Raw genomic sequence first — 13,842 nt, forward strand, 5'->3', positions numbered from 1 at the left:
CTAGCTCATGATCCACCTACACATTATAACTCCTGTTAACACTTATCAGACAATCTCCTAATTCCTCAATATCATTCTTTTTGTTTTTGTTTTTTACATAGCCTATTCCTGGACTACGAAAATCTCTCTTTGTAAAGAAACTTCCATCTTTCTTTGCAAAAACTTGTTTGTCTACTCTTAAGTCTCTGCTGGGTTTTTCTCCATAGTGAAACCCATCCATGTCGAATAACGCTCACAAGTCCATTCTATAGTGACCGACTCGCTTCCAGTGACAAGAAAAGGCTTTCTGGTAAAAGAAGAGACAAAAGTCTAAAGTCATCAAAACAATGTAATATCCTGTGTGAAAGTCATGATGTCTTGTGGTTTAAGTCCCTTGATCATGTGCCCTGAGGGAAGTAAGTTGGAGGCTTCTGAGGCCTTGGCAGGTGTGCCTGCAGCACATTTCACCCTGGGTTCCTCCGGGGAGCCCTGGCCTACCGGAGGACAATGATGTTCAGGCTGCTGCTCCTGGGTCTCAACTTCTTCCCCTCAATTCAAGTAACAGGTAAACTATTTTGATTTCTTTTCTCCTCTTAAAATTTTAATTTGTGTGGTTGCTTTATTTAAAAAATTTAAATTCAAATAATGGATGAGCATTGAATACATTTGAAATGTGGTTCTGCTCTAATAGAAGAGCCTATTCACTTAGAAAGTCACTGATTGCCAATACTACAGCATAGCATCTGAGCAAATCATCTTTGGAAGCAAATAAGATTTTCTTCAGTTACTAGTGGATGATGTTCTAAGAAATTTAAACTTTTATATATATATATTTTTTAAAAAAATTAACAATATAAGTCAGTTAGCTCTGAAAGCTTTGAATTTGGATTGTCTAGGTTCTTAGAACTCTCAACTAATTGAGCTTATGATAGTTTTAAAACTTGCTAAACTTCTGTTTTTCCTTACTTGAAAAATGGGAATGATGGTAAATATTGTCTCAAGGTCATTGTGAGGATAAAGTGAAATAATCCATGGAAAATGCTTCATTCCTTCTATCATTGGCTAGCAAGACGTGTGTTGGTATAATGTCTACTGAATTGAATGAGTGTCAAAATGAACCCTGGAGTTACCATAGACACTAGTATAACACAAATACTAACAAATTAGTTTCTTCCTCCTATTGGCTAAAATCTGTTTACTTAGATTAAAATCCTCTAAGTTCCCAGGAAGGCTGACAAGAAGTCTAATACTTGTAAAGCGCTTACTTTGAGTATCACTTGATTCTCACAAGGAACTTTTTGGATGCCTTACTGTTTCCCCAAAAACATATGGTGAATTTCAACTTTCTCTTCAGCTTAGAGAAATCCTCTCAGACACTCAGTTGACTGGGTGCTTGCCGGTGGGATGTGGTTTTTTTTGAAGAAACTAGCTGGATTTAGACTACTTTCCTCTCTCTAAAACTTAAGCTTCCTTCAATCCTCATCATCTCAAGGTCATTGTGAAAATCAAAATGAAATGATAGTTGTTACAGTTAGGTGAAATGAGATAATACTATAAACTCCACTGCAGATGAAGAGACAGAAGTGAATGAATTAGGAATGTTAAGAAAGTTCCTGAAGGAAACACAGGTCCCAGTTGTTGGTGGCAGATTTCAAATCACCTTTGTCTGATTCAAGAGCCTGTGCCCTTGACTGGCAAGCTATCTGACCAAATATGATGTGACTTTTAATTTTATATATCCACATTTATCCAGAGTTAAAATTGTCTTCGGAAAGTCAGTTCCCAACAGAAAAAGCCTGTTACTTTGGTAAGTTGGAGTGATATGTCTATTCAACTTGTTCTATATAGAAAAAGGATTTGGCTTAAAAGATGGACTTGTTTAAACAAGGAAAGAAAGAGAGAGGTACATCTCTGAGCCACTCTCTTTCATTTTTTCCCATTGATTTTAATGGCAGGGAGGGCATTATCCATAGGTATTGCTCTTAAACATCATGTATGCGCCTCCAAAAATATCATTTTCCAGCCTGCATGCACACACACAGGATTTGTTGTCTGACATGGTAGTAAGCATGAATTGTGCGTCTTATTTATAAAGGGTGTTGATATAAAGAAAGACAACAGTTGGTGAAATGTAATCTGGAACCAAGCATTTAGAACTACTAATATCATTCCAGAAGAATCTTTGAAATTTATTTTGAAAATGTTTGTAGTTGCCTGTTTAAAGAGTCTTTGACATTTATTTTTAGGGATAAACTGTCTCAATTTATTAGACAGCCTTACTCTGACTAAACACTATTTAACATTGGTAATTGTACACCAAATGCTTTTCTGATGTGCCTTGTGGACAGCCATCTGTCATCAATTCGTTCACTCCCCTTTGAAGATTTCTCTTGGTAGGACTCGAAGCTTTGTATTTTTTCCTTTAGAACATTTATTAAGAAGGGTATAGCTTAAAAAGCAGTCAGAGAGTTCGCACATGTAGAACACTTGTTTTCTACTTTGAGAAACATTTACTTTTCAAATGCCAACTTGCTTTCTTACTAGCATTCAGGATCTGGTGCTTAGTGTACATTAATGAAGCAGGAAAGAGTAGAGGTAGAGGGTGTACTTTTGAAATGCCTCTTCCAGTAAGAAAGCTTATGAGAAGTAAGATAATTACAATATACAAAAGTGTACCATTCATTTCTAACCAAGTGGTACAAAGCCTTTCGTCCCATGTGCTTTTTGTTTTTCTCTCTGTTTACCCTCCATGAAGAAATTAGGCATAAGAAAAGTCTCTGTGTCACTGTTCTTTGAAGAATCATGAGAAACTATTGTTATGCCTGTTGAGATCGTGTGTGTGTGTGTGTGTGTGTGTGTGTATGAAGAATGGTTTCTTATTTCCATTCATTTAATAAATTTAACTTATTGAGTCACAACATAGCTGAAAATACTTATTTGGTGAAGATTATGCCTAACCTGATTATTCACAAATTGAGTAAGGCTGTAGCCAGACCTTAATGGATAATTTAAAGAAATACAATTTAAGAGGAGTAAGGGGAGTATAACCTTGATAATTCCTTTGCAAAGATTACCTGTTTTCTATGACACGTATATGATTGAGATCCACAAGAAAGATTTTTGTTAGACTTTAGAGTATGAATCGATCTTGGAAATTAAGGCTCTGAAATGGAAAATACTTGTGCTTGTTGGTAGATAACACATGTAACATTGGCCACATGTTTTTTAGTGAACATTGGTTATTTTTTTAGCAAGCTGGTCATATAGTATGAGGACAAAAACCATGACGAACTCCATTTAGTTTTCCACAAGAATATTTCTTTTTATTTTTCCCCTATAAACCTTAGCAAGTAAACTGTCAAAACGTCCAGTTTGGGCATGACTGATTTCAGTACTGCTGCATTAACCCCAGTGCTTTGTTTTCCCAGAGAAGAGCAGACGGTAGCAAAATGATTGTTGTTTAATAAAAAGTCCTATCTGCAAAGCAAAATAATTAAAAACTTTATCTTTAGCTCTGTCATCAGCAAGTGATATCCTCTGTGGTAATTGTGCACAGAAAGAAGTATTTTATCTCTTACAGTTAAGTGTCGCATAGGGACTGGGCTTGGGAATGTAAGATAAAAAGATGAACACTGGAAAATGCAAGTTAATAAATAGATTGCTGTATTTACACAACTTCCAATATACTACAGTCAATTTTTCTGACTTAAAAAATTCACTAAGTACAATAAAAAATAAAAAAAATCACTAAGTCTTTTATCATTTTGAGTAAATTTGATGAGTTTAAAAACTATGAACATAGCTTAAGAATGATTTGGACTCTATTACATTCCCTAAGATAATACATTACTTTTTCCACTTTTTTAAAAAAGGTAACTATCTTGCAAAGACTTTTATACGAGAACTGCAAAATTAATACTGATTTATCAATGCCAGGCAATAAAATGAGTCATTGAAACAGATAGACTAGAAATACTGATAGTAACTGTGAGGTGTTGCTCACCTTCGGACCTTGGTGATAGGTGGGGAAGGGAGCTTGCTGCCTCCCCAACTTCAGACATAGATTTCCCCTTTTTATGTCTTTCATTCTCAAGAGTGGAGAAATGCATTTATCTTGTAGGGCTGTCTTCTTCCAAGAGCTTCCTGCAGAGTATGTGGTGACAAAATGAAAATTTTTGTGCCACCAACAACCCAGAAGAAAGTTCTGTGTGTGGCTTATTGTCTCCCCAAACAATAGCTCTTCATCTGTGTGTTAACTCATATAATCATTGGCAAGGTTGCACAATTTATCTCAGACTTTCTTGTATAAAACTTATAGGTCAGTGCAAAACACACTTATTTTATTAGCATGTCATTTCAAGGTATACCATCTCCCCCCACCCCTTTTCATAGCAATAGAATTACAGCTTATTCTTTTCTTCAAGAAGTTTATTCAGAGGATGGGACTTTCTTGTTGAGAGTTTAGTTAGGCACGTGGGAAAATGACCTCTGGGTGGCTGGAGTTTCTAAACTAGGTTTCTAAACTGTGTGAAAGCAACTGCATATCTCCTTTATGGTGATTTGTTTTTGGACTCCTTTTGCTCAATGATGTGGTATTAGCACCACTATCACCAATCAACCAACAAACAAAAACAACAAAAGAACAAAAAAACCCAACACACCCTGAGCTTTTGGTCTGAAAAAGATTGCTGAGAATCAATCCTCACACCTCAAGCAAAAAGCATTGGCAAAGAGGGTGTGTGACTTTTTACCTGAGACTCTGATTTTGTTGACTGAACACTATCAGAGAAATACATTGAATGGAATCAAAATCTACCTAGCTGCTTGGAAGAGACTCAGAAAAAGAGGTTTCCATAACAGTGCTAATTTCATAGACATCTGGATTTAGTCTATGTGTCATCATACAGATTATGTGTATTTATGTTTTCATTGGTATAAGAGAAGTTGCAGGTGATGAAGAATTTTTTTTATTTAACTAGAGTTGCTCCTTTACCTCAACGTTGTCATTACTGTCATCTTCATGATCTTGGGGACTCTGACTGTCAAGGTAGCTGGTTCCTGATGGCATCATTCAGAATTACTCACTCAGTGTACTTTGCGTTCTGATCTAAATGTGAGCCCCTTTCTACCGCATCCCCATCTCCTCATTGACTCACAATCTGCCAGATCATGTACTGATTATTCCAGGAACTGTTCTTTATCAGTCATTCATTTATGTTAGCTACCTGGATTATTGACATGTCCCTCTTTTGAATAATGAAGAAGATTCTTTGTTGAGAAATTAATTTACTGAGAAAGTTGAAGGCTGTGCTTTTCATTGCTTAGGGATCTTGACACAAGATAGATTGTCAAAAAAAATCACCTCACTGGATTTGCAGCTTCTCTAGAGGATCTGATGAGAGAGACATGAAAGAGATGAGAGAGAATTAAGACCCTCTCTGAATTCATAGAAAAGAATACTTGTGTTTTGGTTGTTTCTAGAAGAATCTAATAAAAAGATGGTATTACTGAGTTACATTTTTGGATGCTTTGGGCCTGGTTCCATCTTTGGTATCCAAAATATCTCCTTGTGTGCTAAAAGAATTTCTTATGTTGAGTCAGTTCTCTTTGATTTCAATTTAGTTGAGAAAACCATGTAACAAGATCAAACACCAGGAAACATATTTTGTGCGTTAATGGCTTTGCAAATATTGTTCTTATGATCTGGAATGGGTTTTATACCTCTCACCTGAAAGTCTCCTTTGAGGCACTAAATGAAAACCTAAGGGATTTCTTTCCTCCTTAAAGTTCTCAAGATTGTTATTCTAAGTTGAGCATGTCCGTTTTTCCTACTAAACTATTAACTCCTTGACCAGGCAGGATCGTGTCTTATCCCTATAACCCAATATGAGGCAAAATGTTAGAAGCAGGAAGATATTCAACAGGAATTTGTTGAAGAAGGAAAGAAATGAGTATCAAAATGAGGATGCATAAAATAAATGCTCATAAAATAAACATAGGATGGTAACTTCATGGAGAGTCTGGAATCAAAATGGAGATGAATTGTAGATGATTAAAGGATCATATTCTTAATAAAAATTGCTAACTACATTGTTCTACCTGGATTTCCTTGTATTAAATCATCTAATCTTTCTCTGAATCCTATGACGTTACTATGGTTATATTATTTCGTAGAAAGGGAAACGGAAACCCTGAGCAGGTGGAGCATTTAGCCCTGTTCACTTAGTAAGTATGCAGACAGTCTTGCTATAAGGTTGATTCTTAATGGTACTATGTTGCCTGAGAAAGAAGTAATATGAACAAGGAAATGAAATCAGGAATATGGATGTATGTTTTGGGGGCAGATGGCAAATGAGAAGGTATGGAGCTGTGAAGCATAGAGGTAGGGTAGAATTAGAATAAACAAAAGACTGAAAACTTGATAACAGAAGTTTAAGTCTTACTTTCAAGACATCTTGAAGAAGTTGAACTGGTAAGAAGAAAATTTTTAGGAATCATATCTTTGACATGAGACATGATTGTTAAACGGAGAAGGTATAACTGTGGAAAAGCAGAGAGTTTAACTGAATCTGGAGCTCACTCTCTGTTAGAAGTCAGCTGAAGAAAATGGTAAGCAAGCAACCTACACAAAGAATTGACTTGAGAGGGAGGAGGGCTAAGAGACAGGAAGATGAAAGGAATGCCACTAAAATCAAGGGGGGAAAGAATTTAAACAAGAGACAGTGGCTAATAACATTCAATGGTAGAAAGAGATTAATACTAGGTGGCTGGTAGGACCATTGTTTAAGCATAACCATGAGGAAAGAAGATTCAAGGATTAAGAAAAAGTAGAGGGGTTCAAAACAGAGTCAGTGAAAAGAAAATGGACAGATAAGGTGAATCGGAAACTTCTATCATCTCAAATGTTTACCACGGCACTTTGTATTGTAGACGTTAGTAAATGTTCACAACTGAAAACTTAATAATGGTTGGCATGTGGGAGGAGTCAACTGTTAGGTAAGTATGTGTGTGTGTTTGTGTGTGTGTGTGCACACGCGGGCGCGCACTTGTATAGCATCCCAGGGCTTGAGGAATAGAGGACTATTAGAAGAGAATGGAGGAGAGGGAAGAGGAAAAAAGGATGGGTCAATTTTCTCAAGAAGATAAAGGAGGGATATGTTGGGTAAAGCTTGGGTAGATGAATCATTTCAGGTTGATAAGCTTGAGATTTGTTTAACAGAATGGAAAGATGTGTTGGACCAAGGGCATGGCTGAAGGATTTCTTTCCTGAAGGTTTCTAGGCCACAGAAGTTCAATCCCGAGTACCACCAATAAACAAAAACAGAACAAAAAGCACACAAAAACAAAAAAACCCCAACCAATCAAACAAACAAACCTTGCTTTGTTAAATCTATGTTTATTGTATTTAATTCTATCAGAATAGGTCCTAGTGTTTAATTGATGGCCACGGGCCAGTGAGGTCATACATAGCTTGAATTCAAAGATTTACCTCAGATGTCCTTTAAATTCTTGCCTGAGCACTCACACATAATGCATGATATGGCTGGACTTGGCCTAGGCTTGTAACTGTGATGACAAGATCACAGTGTTCAAACCAGCCCTGCTTAGCATCCGCAAAGCTCCAGTTTCCAGTCAGGGATGTTGATCTCAGCATCTCCCCATGGTCTTTTGGAAAAAGGTTATGGAGAAGACTGCATCTGCTTCCTACCCAAACTTGAAGCTAAACCAAGGCTTACCCCAGGTAGGGAACTAGGAGTAGAAGTTTTATAATCTGTCACATTGTGACATTACTTTTTGGGGTCTGTTTCTTTAATGTATGAAGAGATTAGACTAGAGGACATCTCAGGCCTAGTTTTTTGTTTGTTTGTTTGTTTTTGTTTTGCTTAAAAACACCTTAGTAGAAATTTTGAAATGGCAGCCATGTGTGTGTGTGTGTGTGTGTAAACTTGGTTTTCATGAGGCAGCTCATTTACTCTATTCTTTTGTGGATGTTCTTAGATTTTGCTAGAGCCAATAGAAGAAATTGTAAGCCAAGTATCTGAAATCCTTTGAGATGATGGATAACCAGGATCTTAGATGCTAATGTGCTTAGAAGAAAAGTATAGACACGAGAAATGTATTTTTGTCATTTTTTTATTTTTTTTTGTCTTTTCTTTTTTGGTACTGGGGATCGAACCCAGGATGTTGCACTTGCTAGGCCAGCGCTTTGCCACTGAGCTACATCCCAGCCCCTTTGTCTTTTTTTTTTTTTAAAAAAAAAAACAACAGAGTTATTTTGAATGAGGTCTTAGATGACATGGCTTAGGAGTACCTAAGATTGGCTACTAGATTAAATTGTATATTTAGAAAACAGTATAATAATAGAAGAGATCCCTTTATATCTATGAGTTTTCCTTTTAATCTATTACCGTATTTCTGCAATACACCTATTTTAAAAGCCATAGAACCTCTGGTTATCTACTGTGGACTACAGACAATTTTTTTAGGATGGTAAAATTTGATTTTGAAGAGTGGTTCAGTGGCTTTTGGTGTGATACCACTTTTATTTAAGTTTGTTTGCCATATTTCTTCATCGATGTCCATCTAGCAAAGGAATATTGTAGGTCTGTGAATAGTAGGGGGCTGGGTGATGCTGCACCCAAATTTATGTGGCTATATGTTTAGGAGCTTCTTTTGTTCTAAAGTGTTTACACTCTGAATTCCTGGCAGTATCTCTTGGATTATGGTGCAGGCAGTGGATTTTTTTAAATGGTTTGAATATTAACTTTTATTCTAATAGATGGCTCCTCAATGTATATTTCTGTCTCTGTCTAGCTTCCTTAAACTTCAGTCCTATATTTCTCACTTCTTTCCTCTAGGAGACTTTATCTATCTTTAAATTTCGCAAATCCAAAACTATACCCAACAGCTTTATTTTCCCCATACATATTTCTTCTCTTGACTTACCTCATTTAGTCACTGGTGTGTCCACTCTTGTCCTCACCCAACCCATGAACTCACATCAGTTTCCATTCTTACTATCAGTCTGCATAGCAGACAGCAAGGCCTTGTCGCATCTTTGTCTGCTGCCATTCAGGCCTTGTGAGCTCACATGGATGGTATAACAACAGCTTCCTGATTGGTCTCTTCTTTGTCCCTGACCTTGCTCTAATCCAATGCCTTCCTTACTGCTGTGCTAACAATCCCCAGGACCATTCTCAACTTACCAGACTCATCCCATCTGGAAACAAAGGCCTTTTCTGGTGACTGTCAATTACCTCTATAAAGCTCATGCACTATCTATGGCTTTGCAGTATACCGAGCTAAGAGGGAGCCCTCTTAGGATTTCTTCTCCATCTTTACATCTCCCAAGAAATGCTACATTCGATTCCAATATTTATTTGTTGAGTGAATGAATAAATGAAAGACTGTCATAGCAGAAGTCAGAATGCCAAAGAAAAAGTATCATATATATATATATATATATATATATATATATATATTTTTTTTTTTTTTGCAAAAAAAGTATTCATTGGGCTGGGAAGGTGGCTCAGTGGTAGAGTGTTTGCTTTGCATGTGTGAGGCCCTGGGTTCAATTCCTCAGCACCACATAAGCAGAAAAAGCTGGAAGTGGTGCTGTTGCTCAAGTGGTAGAGCCCTAGCCTTGAACTGAAGACCTGAGGGACAGCTCCCGGGCTCAGAGTTCAGGCCCCATTATCAAAAATGAGTGTCTTAGGTCTCAGTACTCAGACTTTCTACTAGTGAACTCTTTGACTTCTGGGTTACTTTCTGATATTGCATAGCAGAATGAGATTTGAAAGGAACAAGGACAAGTGTCCTCTACATTGTCATGACTGTCTGTATAAGAGATATAGCTTAGGATCAGAGTGTGGCTTAGACTACTGCTGCCCCAAAGCAACTTGTGCTTATAAAGTTATTTATCAGGCTTCTATTGCTATTCTTATTGTGACATGTAATCATTTGTCCTTGTTCGTATTAAAGTTTCCTTAAATGTTGTTTAAAATTTGCATGTTCTGTTGGCATCCCTGATAAATGCACTTGATTAGCTGATAGTTGTGACATACACCATCTTGGAGAGAGCTGTTTGGGCTGCTTTTCTCAACAGAAGTCATGCTTCAGTCTCCTCTACACACTTGTCTGGTTCTGGTTCTGGCAACTTCGTTATCTTTTCACCTCTTCAGAGCTAAACGTGGTTATAACCTTGATGCTACAGGCCATACGTCGTCATCCATTCCCCCCTGAATTTTTGCTATTTATTATTATATTTTATGTTGGTACTGGGGTTTGAACTAAGGGCTTTGTGCTCTTGCTCTCATATTATTATTATTTTTTATCACAGCTGGCATTCTACCACTCAAACCATGCATGCTTTTTTGCTAGTTAATTGGAGAGAGTCTTGTAGACTTTTCTGACTGGGCTGGCTTTGCACTCAGCCTCCTGGGTAGCTAGGATGACAAGCGTTAGCCACCAGTGCCCTGCTGAGGTACTGCTATTGCTACACCTTTGTCAACCATCTTTTGTAAATAATCCAGTCTATGAATAAACCATTTGAGATATCATATATTTTATATTGAAATCTTGAATGGGACAGCATAGATATGTGTATGTTATGCTTGTTTGATGGTATGTTTTGAAAGATTTTTCTTAAATCATCATTCCTTATGAACATGGAGATAGAATACCAGGCAACAGAAAAGGAGATGAGATGACCACAGTGTTGTTGAAACCGTAACTTGATTTGTTTTGTTTTCATTTCACATGAATTTCGGAATCTGGGCATTGAACATTTGATGGAACATTAGTAGCTTTATTATCTTAGTAGTTCAAAGAGGGTAGTGAAAGGTGCTATAGTTTGAGGAATGTCTGTATTCTTTCTGATATCTGGAGAAGGCCAAGCTAGCAAGAGTTACCAGAGCCACAGACCATTGAGTCCGTTTTTTCACTCAAGAGAGCATTTTGTCTTACAGGTTCCAGAGCAGACACTGGATTAGCTTTTGGGGGAAGCCTGCCTGTTACAGCATCTGCAAAGGAATAAGTGGTCAGATGGCTATGTTCTGAAAGGCACCTTAGACCCAAACAGGAAATGTACTCAGAGGAGAATTACAGAAATGTAAGCAGTTCTGTGGTCAGAGGGAGATGTACTGTGCCAGGGAAACCAATATCACCCTTACAATTGGCACCCGAACTTCATAGGACAACACAGTTGAAAATAGTAAGCTTTCATTTTCTTTGATTCCTTTTGCACATGTGAAATTCTGTTCAGTCAGATTTTTTTTAAAGGAAATAACATAAGCTTAGATCTTATAGCCGGATTTTGTTTTTCAGCTGCAAAAGAAACTCTTGACTGTGATGTTCATAAATGGAGCCTAATAAAGTTCTTAAAGGTTCTGGGAGAAAATCAATTGCTCGTTAAGCAGGTGTTATATCCTCCTAATTGCTTCCCCAGCTTCTCAAGGCATACTTCAGTCTTGAGGGCTGCTTTCTTGCTTTATTCTGGTTCACCAGCTTCTATTTATCATTTTATTTCTCTATGGTGCTTATGATACAGAAAAGGAAAGATACAGTACTGCACATTTTTAAAATTTAATTTTGATTTTATTATGAGGGTGATGTACAGAGGGGTTACAGTTACATAAGTAAGGTAATGAGTATATTTTTTGTCAAACATTGTTACTCCCTCCCTTGTTTTCTCCCACTTTCTCTTTTCCCTGACTCCCCTCCCCCACAAGATGTAAAGTTCATTTCCAGCATAGTGTCTTGTGAGTATCACTGTTGCCTTGGTTCACCCTCGGTCCTTTGTTTCACCATTTTGTTATTCCCCAAATCAGACAAATGTATATACAATACACAGGGTACCAAAATCAAAAACAGTGACAACAGATGCTAAACCAAAGGAAATAAAAAATGAAAGAAAAAGAGAGAATAGCTTTACACAGTACATTAAAAAAAACAAAACAAAACAAAAACAACCCTCTTGTTTCCATATCTTGGAGTTCATTTCGATTAGCATCATTTTATATGGTCATATGTACATAGCTACTGAGCTATTATAATCCTCTGCCAGGACTATCCTAGACATATACTAATTATTACAAATGAGGGAAACCATGGAGCCTACGTTTCTTTGGGTCTGGCTTACTTCATTTAATTTGATTTTTCCAAGTCTTTCCATTTCCTTACAAATGGGGCAATGCCATTCTTTCTGATGGAAGCATTGAGTTCCATTGTGTAGAATACTATACATTTAAACATAATAAACAAATGCATTTCACAGAAGCCCTGAAGTAAAAATCTGCCCAATGAGAGTAAAAGTAGAAAGTGACCAATATCCCTTTTGCATACTTGGGCAAGCTGAACAGAAGAGCTGCAATGGTATCACTACTGTTTGTGCATCAGAAATAATTTGTAAGAAGTGTTTTGTACAACAGAATTGTCTGTAGATATTATCTGTGATCCATCCATGACCTTTAGGAAGTCTTTCCAATTGTTAGCAACACGTTTGTCCACCTGCCTTTTGGGGAATGAATTTCAAGGCCCTCCTTGGATGCCTGAAACTTTGGATAGCATCAAACTCTCAATGCCTTTCTGTCTGAACTAAGCATGCATCATGCACCATAGCTATAATGGTCTCAGTTTGAGGAGTAACAACAAAACAAGCCAGAATTTCTTTTTCCTTCTTTACAGTTTCATGGGAGGAAGTTCCACTCTTAGCACATGTCTTAGCACTCAACATATTTTTTTTCCATTTCTTATTGAGATTTTTGCACTTTCCACTGAAAGGAAGAACTCTATAGCTCTAGCTTTATCTTGGCATATCCAAGGTTATTTGTACACAATAAAATACCTCAGTGGTTGATCTGATGACCTAAGAATAGCTATGTGACTGTCAGAGAGGTAGCTTATATACACTATAGACCTATGGAGAAAGGGAGAAATCAATCTGTTTGAGACAAACAGGAAATCTCCTTGTGCTACTTATATGGTACATTATTTAAAACTACAAATTGTTTATTTCTGGAGCTTTTGGATTGTGGTTAACTGTGGTTAACTAAAACTGTAGAAAGCAAAATCTCAGATAACGTAGAACTACTTAATATTAGGTACGAAAAGTTTGAAACGTGCTTTCTTTAAGTATGAAATCAATGCAGTCTTACTGAATGAAGAAAGATGTTTTCCTTTTCATTCATGGTTTAAAATATTATTCCTAGGTGTCTATATACATTACATCTTACCTCTTTGGTTACTTGTGTGAATTGGTCCAACAAAGTTGTTTACTTGTTTTCAGTTGTAAAAGAAGGCATTAGCTTAGATCGTTTCCTTTCTATTATTTTTTGCAGGTGGGACTCCCTTAAAATGGTGGAGAAAAATGAAATTCATCTTGATCCAGTTCTCTTTTCATGCCATTTACCGCTTACTCAATTGTATTCTCTCTGACTCCCTCTTAGACTCCATCATCTAATCCAGATTTTATAGGGTCTAGAACCAATCACTGAAATTATGTTGAAATTTTGATGCAACAAGGTAGAGGGTAAAGAACAACAGTCTAGAACCTATCATGGAGGCCTGAGCTCAAATCCCAGGGGTCACTTATTTGTCCTGAAATGTTGGGCAACTCATTTGACATCTCCTCATTTATAAAATGAGCATAAGGATACATGTCTTATCACTTTACCTCACTGGTTAATACAGACTGCAGATGAGATAAAATAAACTCATGAACTTGAAGCTGATGTGTATTTAAGGCTTCCTCCTTGGAAATCTGTGCACTACCTAAACTGATGGGAAATATCCTGTTAATATCCTCCTTCTTTGATGTCAGGAGACATACCTTAGAGGTCCTCTCCACTTAGGCAGAGGATTGAC

At 37.0% G+C, this 13,842-nt stretch overlaps 1 protein-coding gene across 1 annotated transcript in view; it reads left to right on the forward strand.

The window, feature by feature from the left end:
- Positions 1–416: 416 nt before the first annotated feature.
- Positions 417–13,842, forward strand: part of Cd28 (CD28 molecule) — a 34,030-nt gene continuing 20,604 nt past the window's right edge. The window contains exon 1 of the mRNA XM_013010050.1: positions 417–544. Coding sequence (XP_012865504.1) covers positions 487–544 — 58 coding nt within the window. The 5' untranslated portion in view covers positions 417–486. The remainder of the gene's footprint in view (positions 545–13,842) is intronic.

The sequence above is a fragment of the Dipodomys ordii genome, unplaced genomic scaffold, assembly GCF_000151885.1.
Source record: "Dipodomys ordii isolate 6190 unplaced genomic scaffold, Dord_2.0 Scaffold1, whole genome shotgun sequence".
Lineage (NCBI taxonomy): Eukaryota > Metazoa > Chordata > Mammalia > Rodentia > Heteromyidae > Dipodomys > Dipodomys ordii.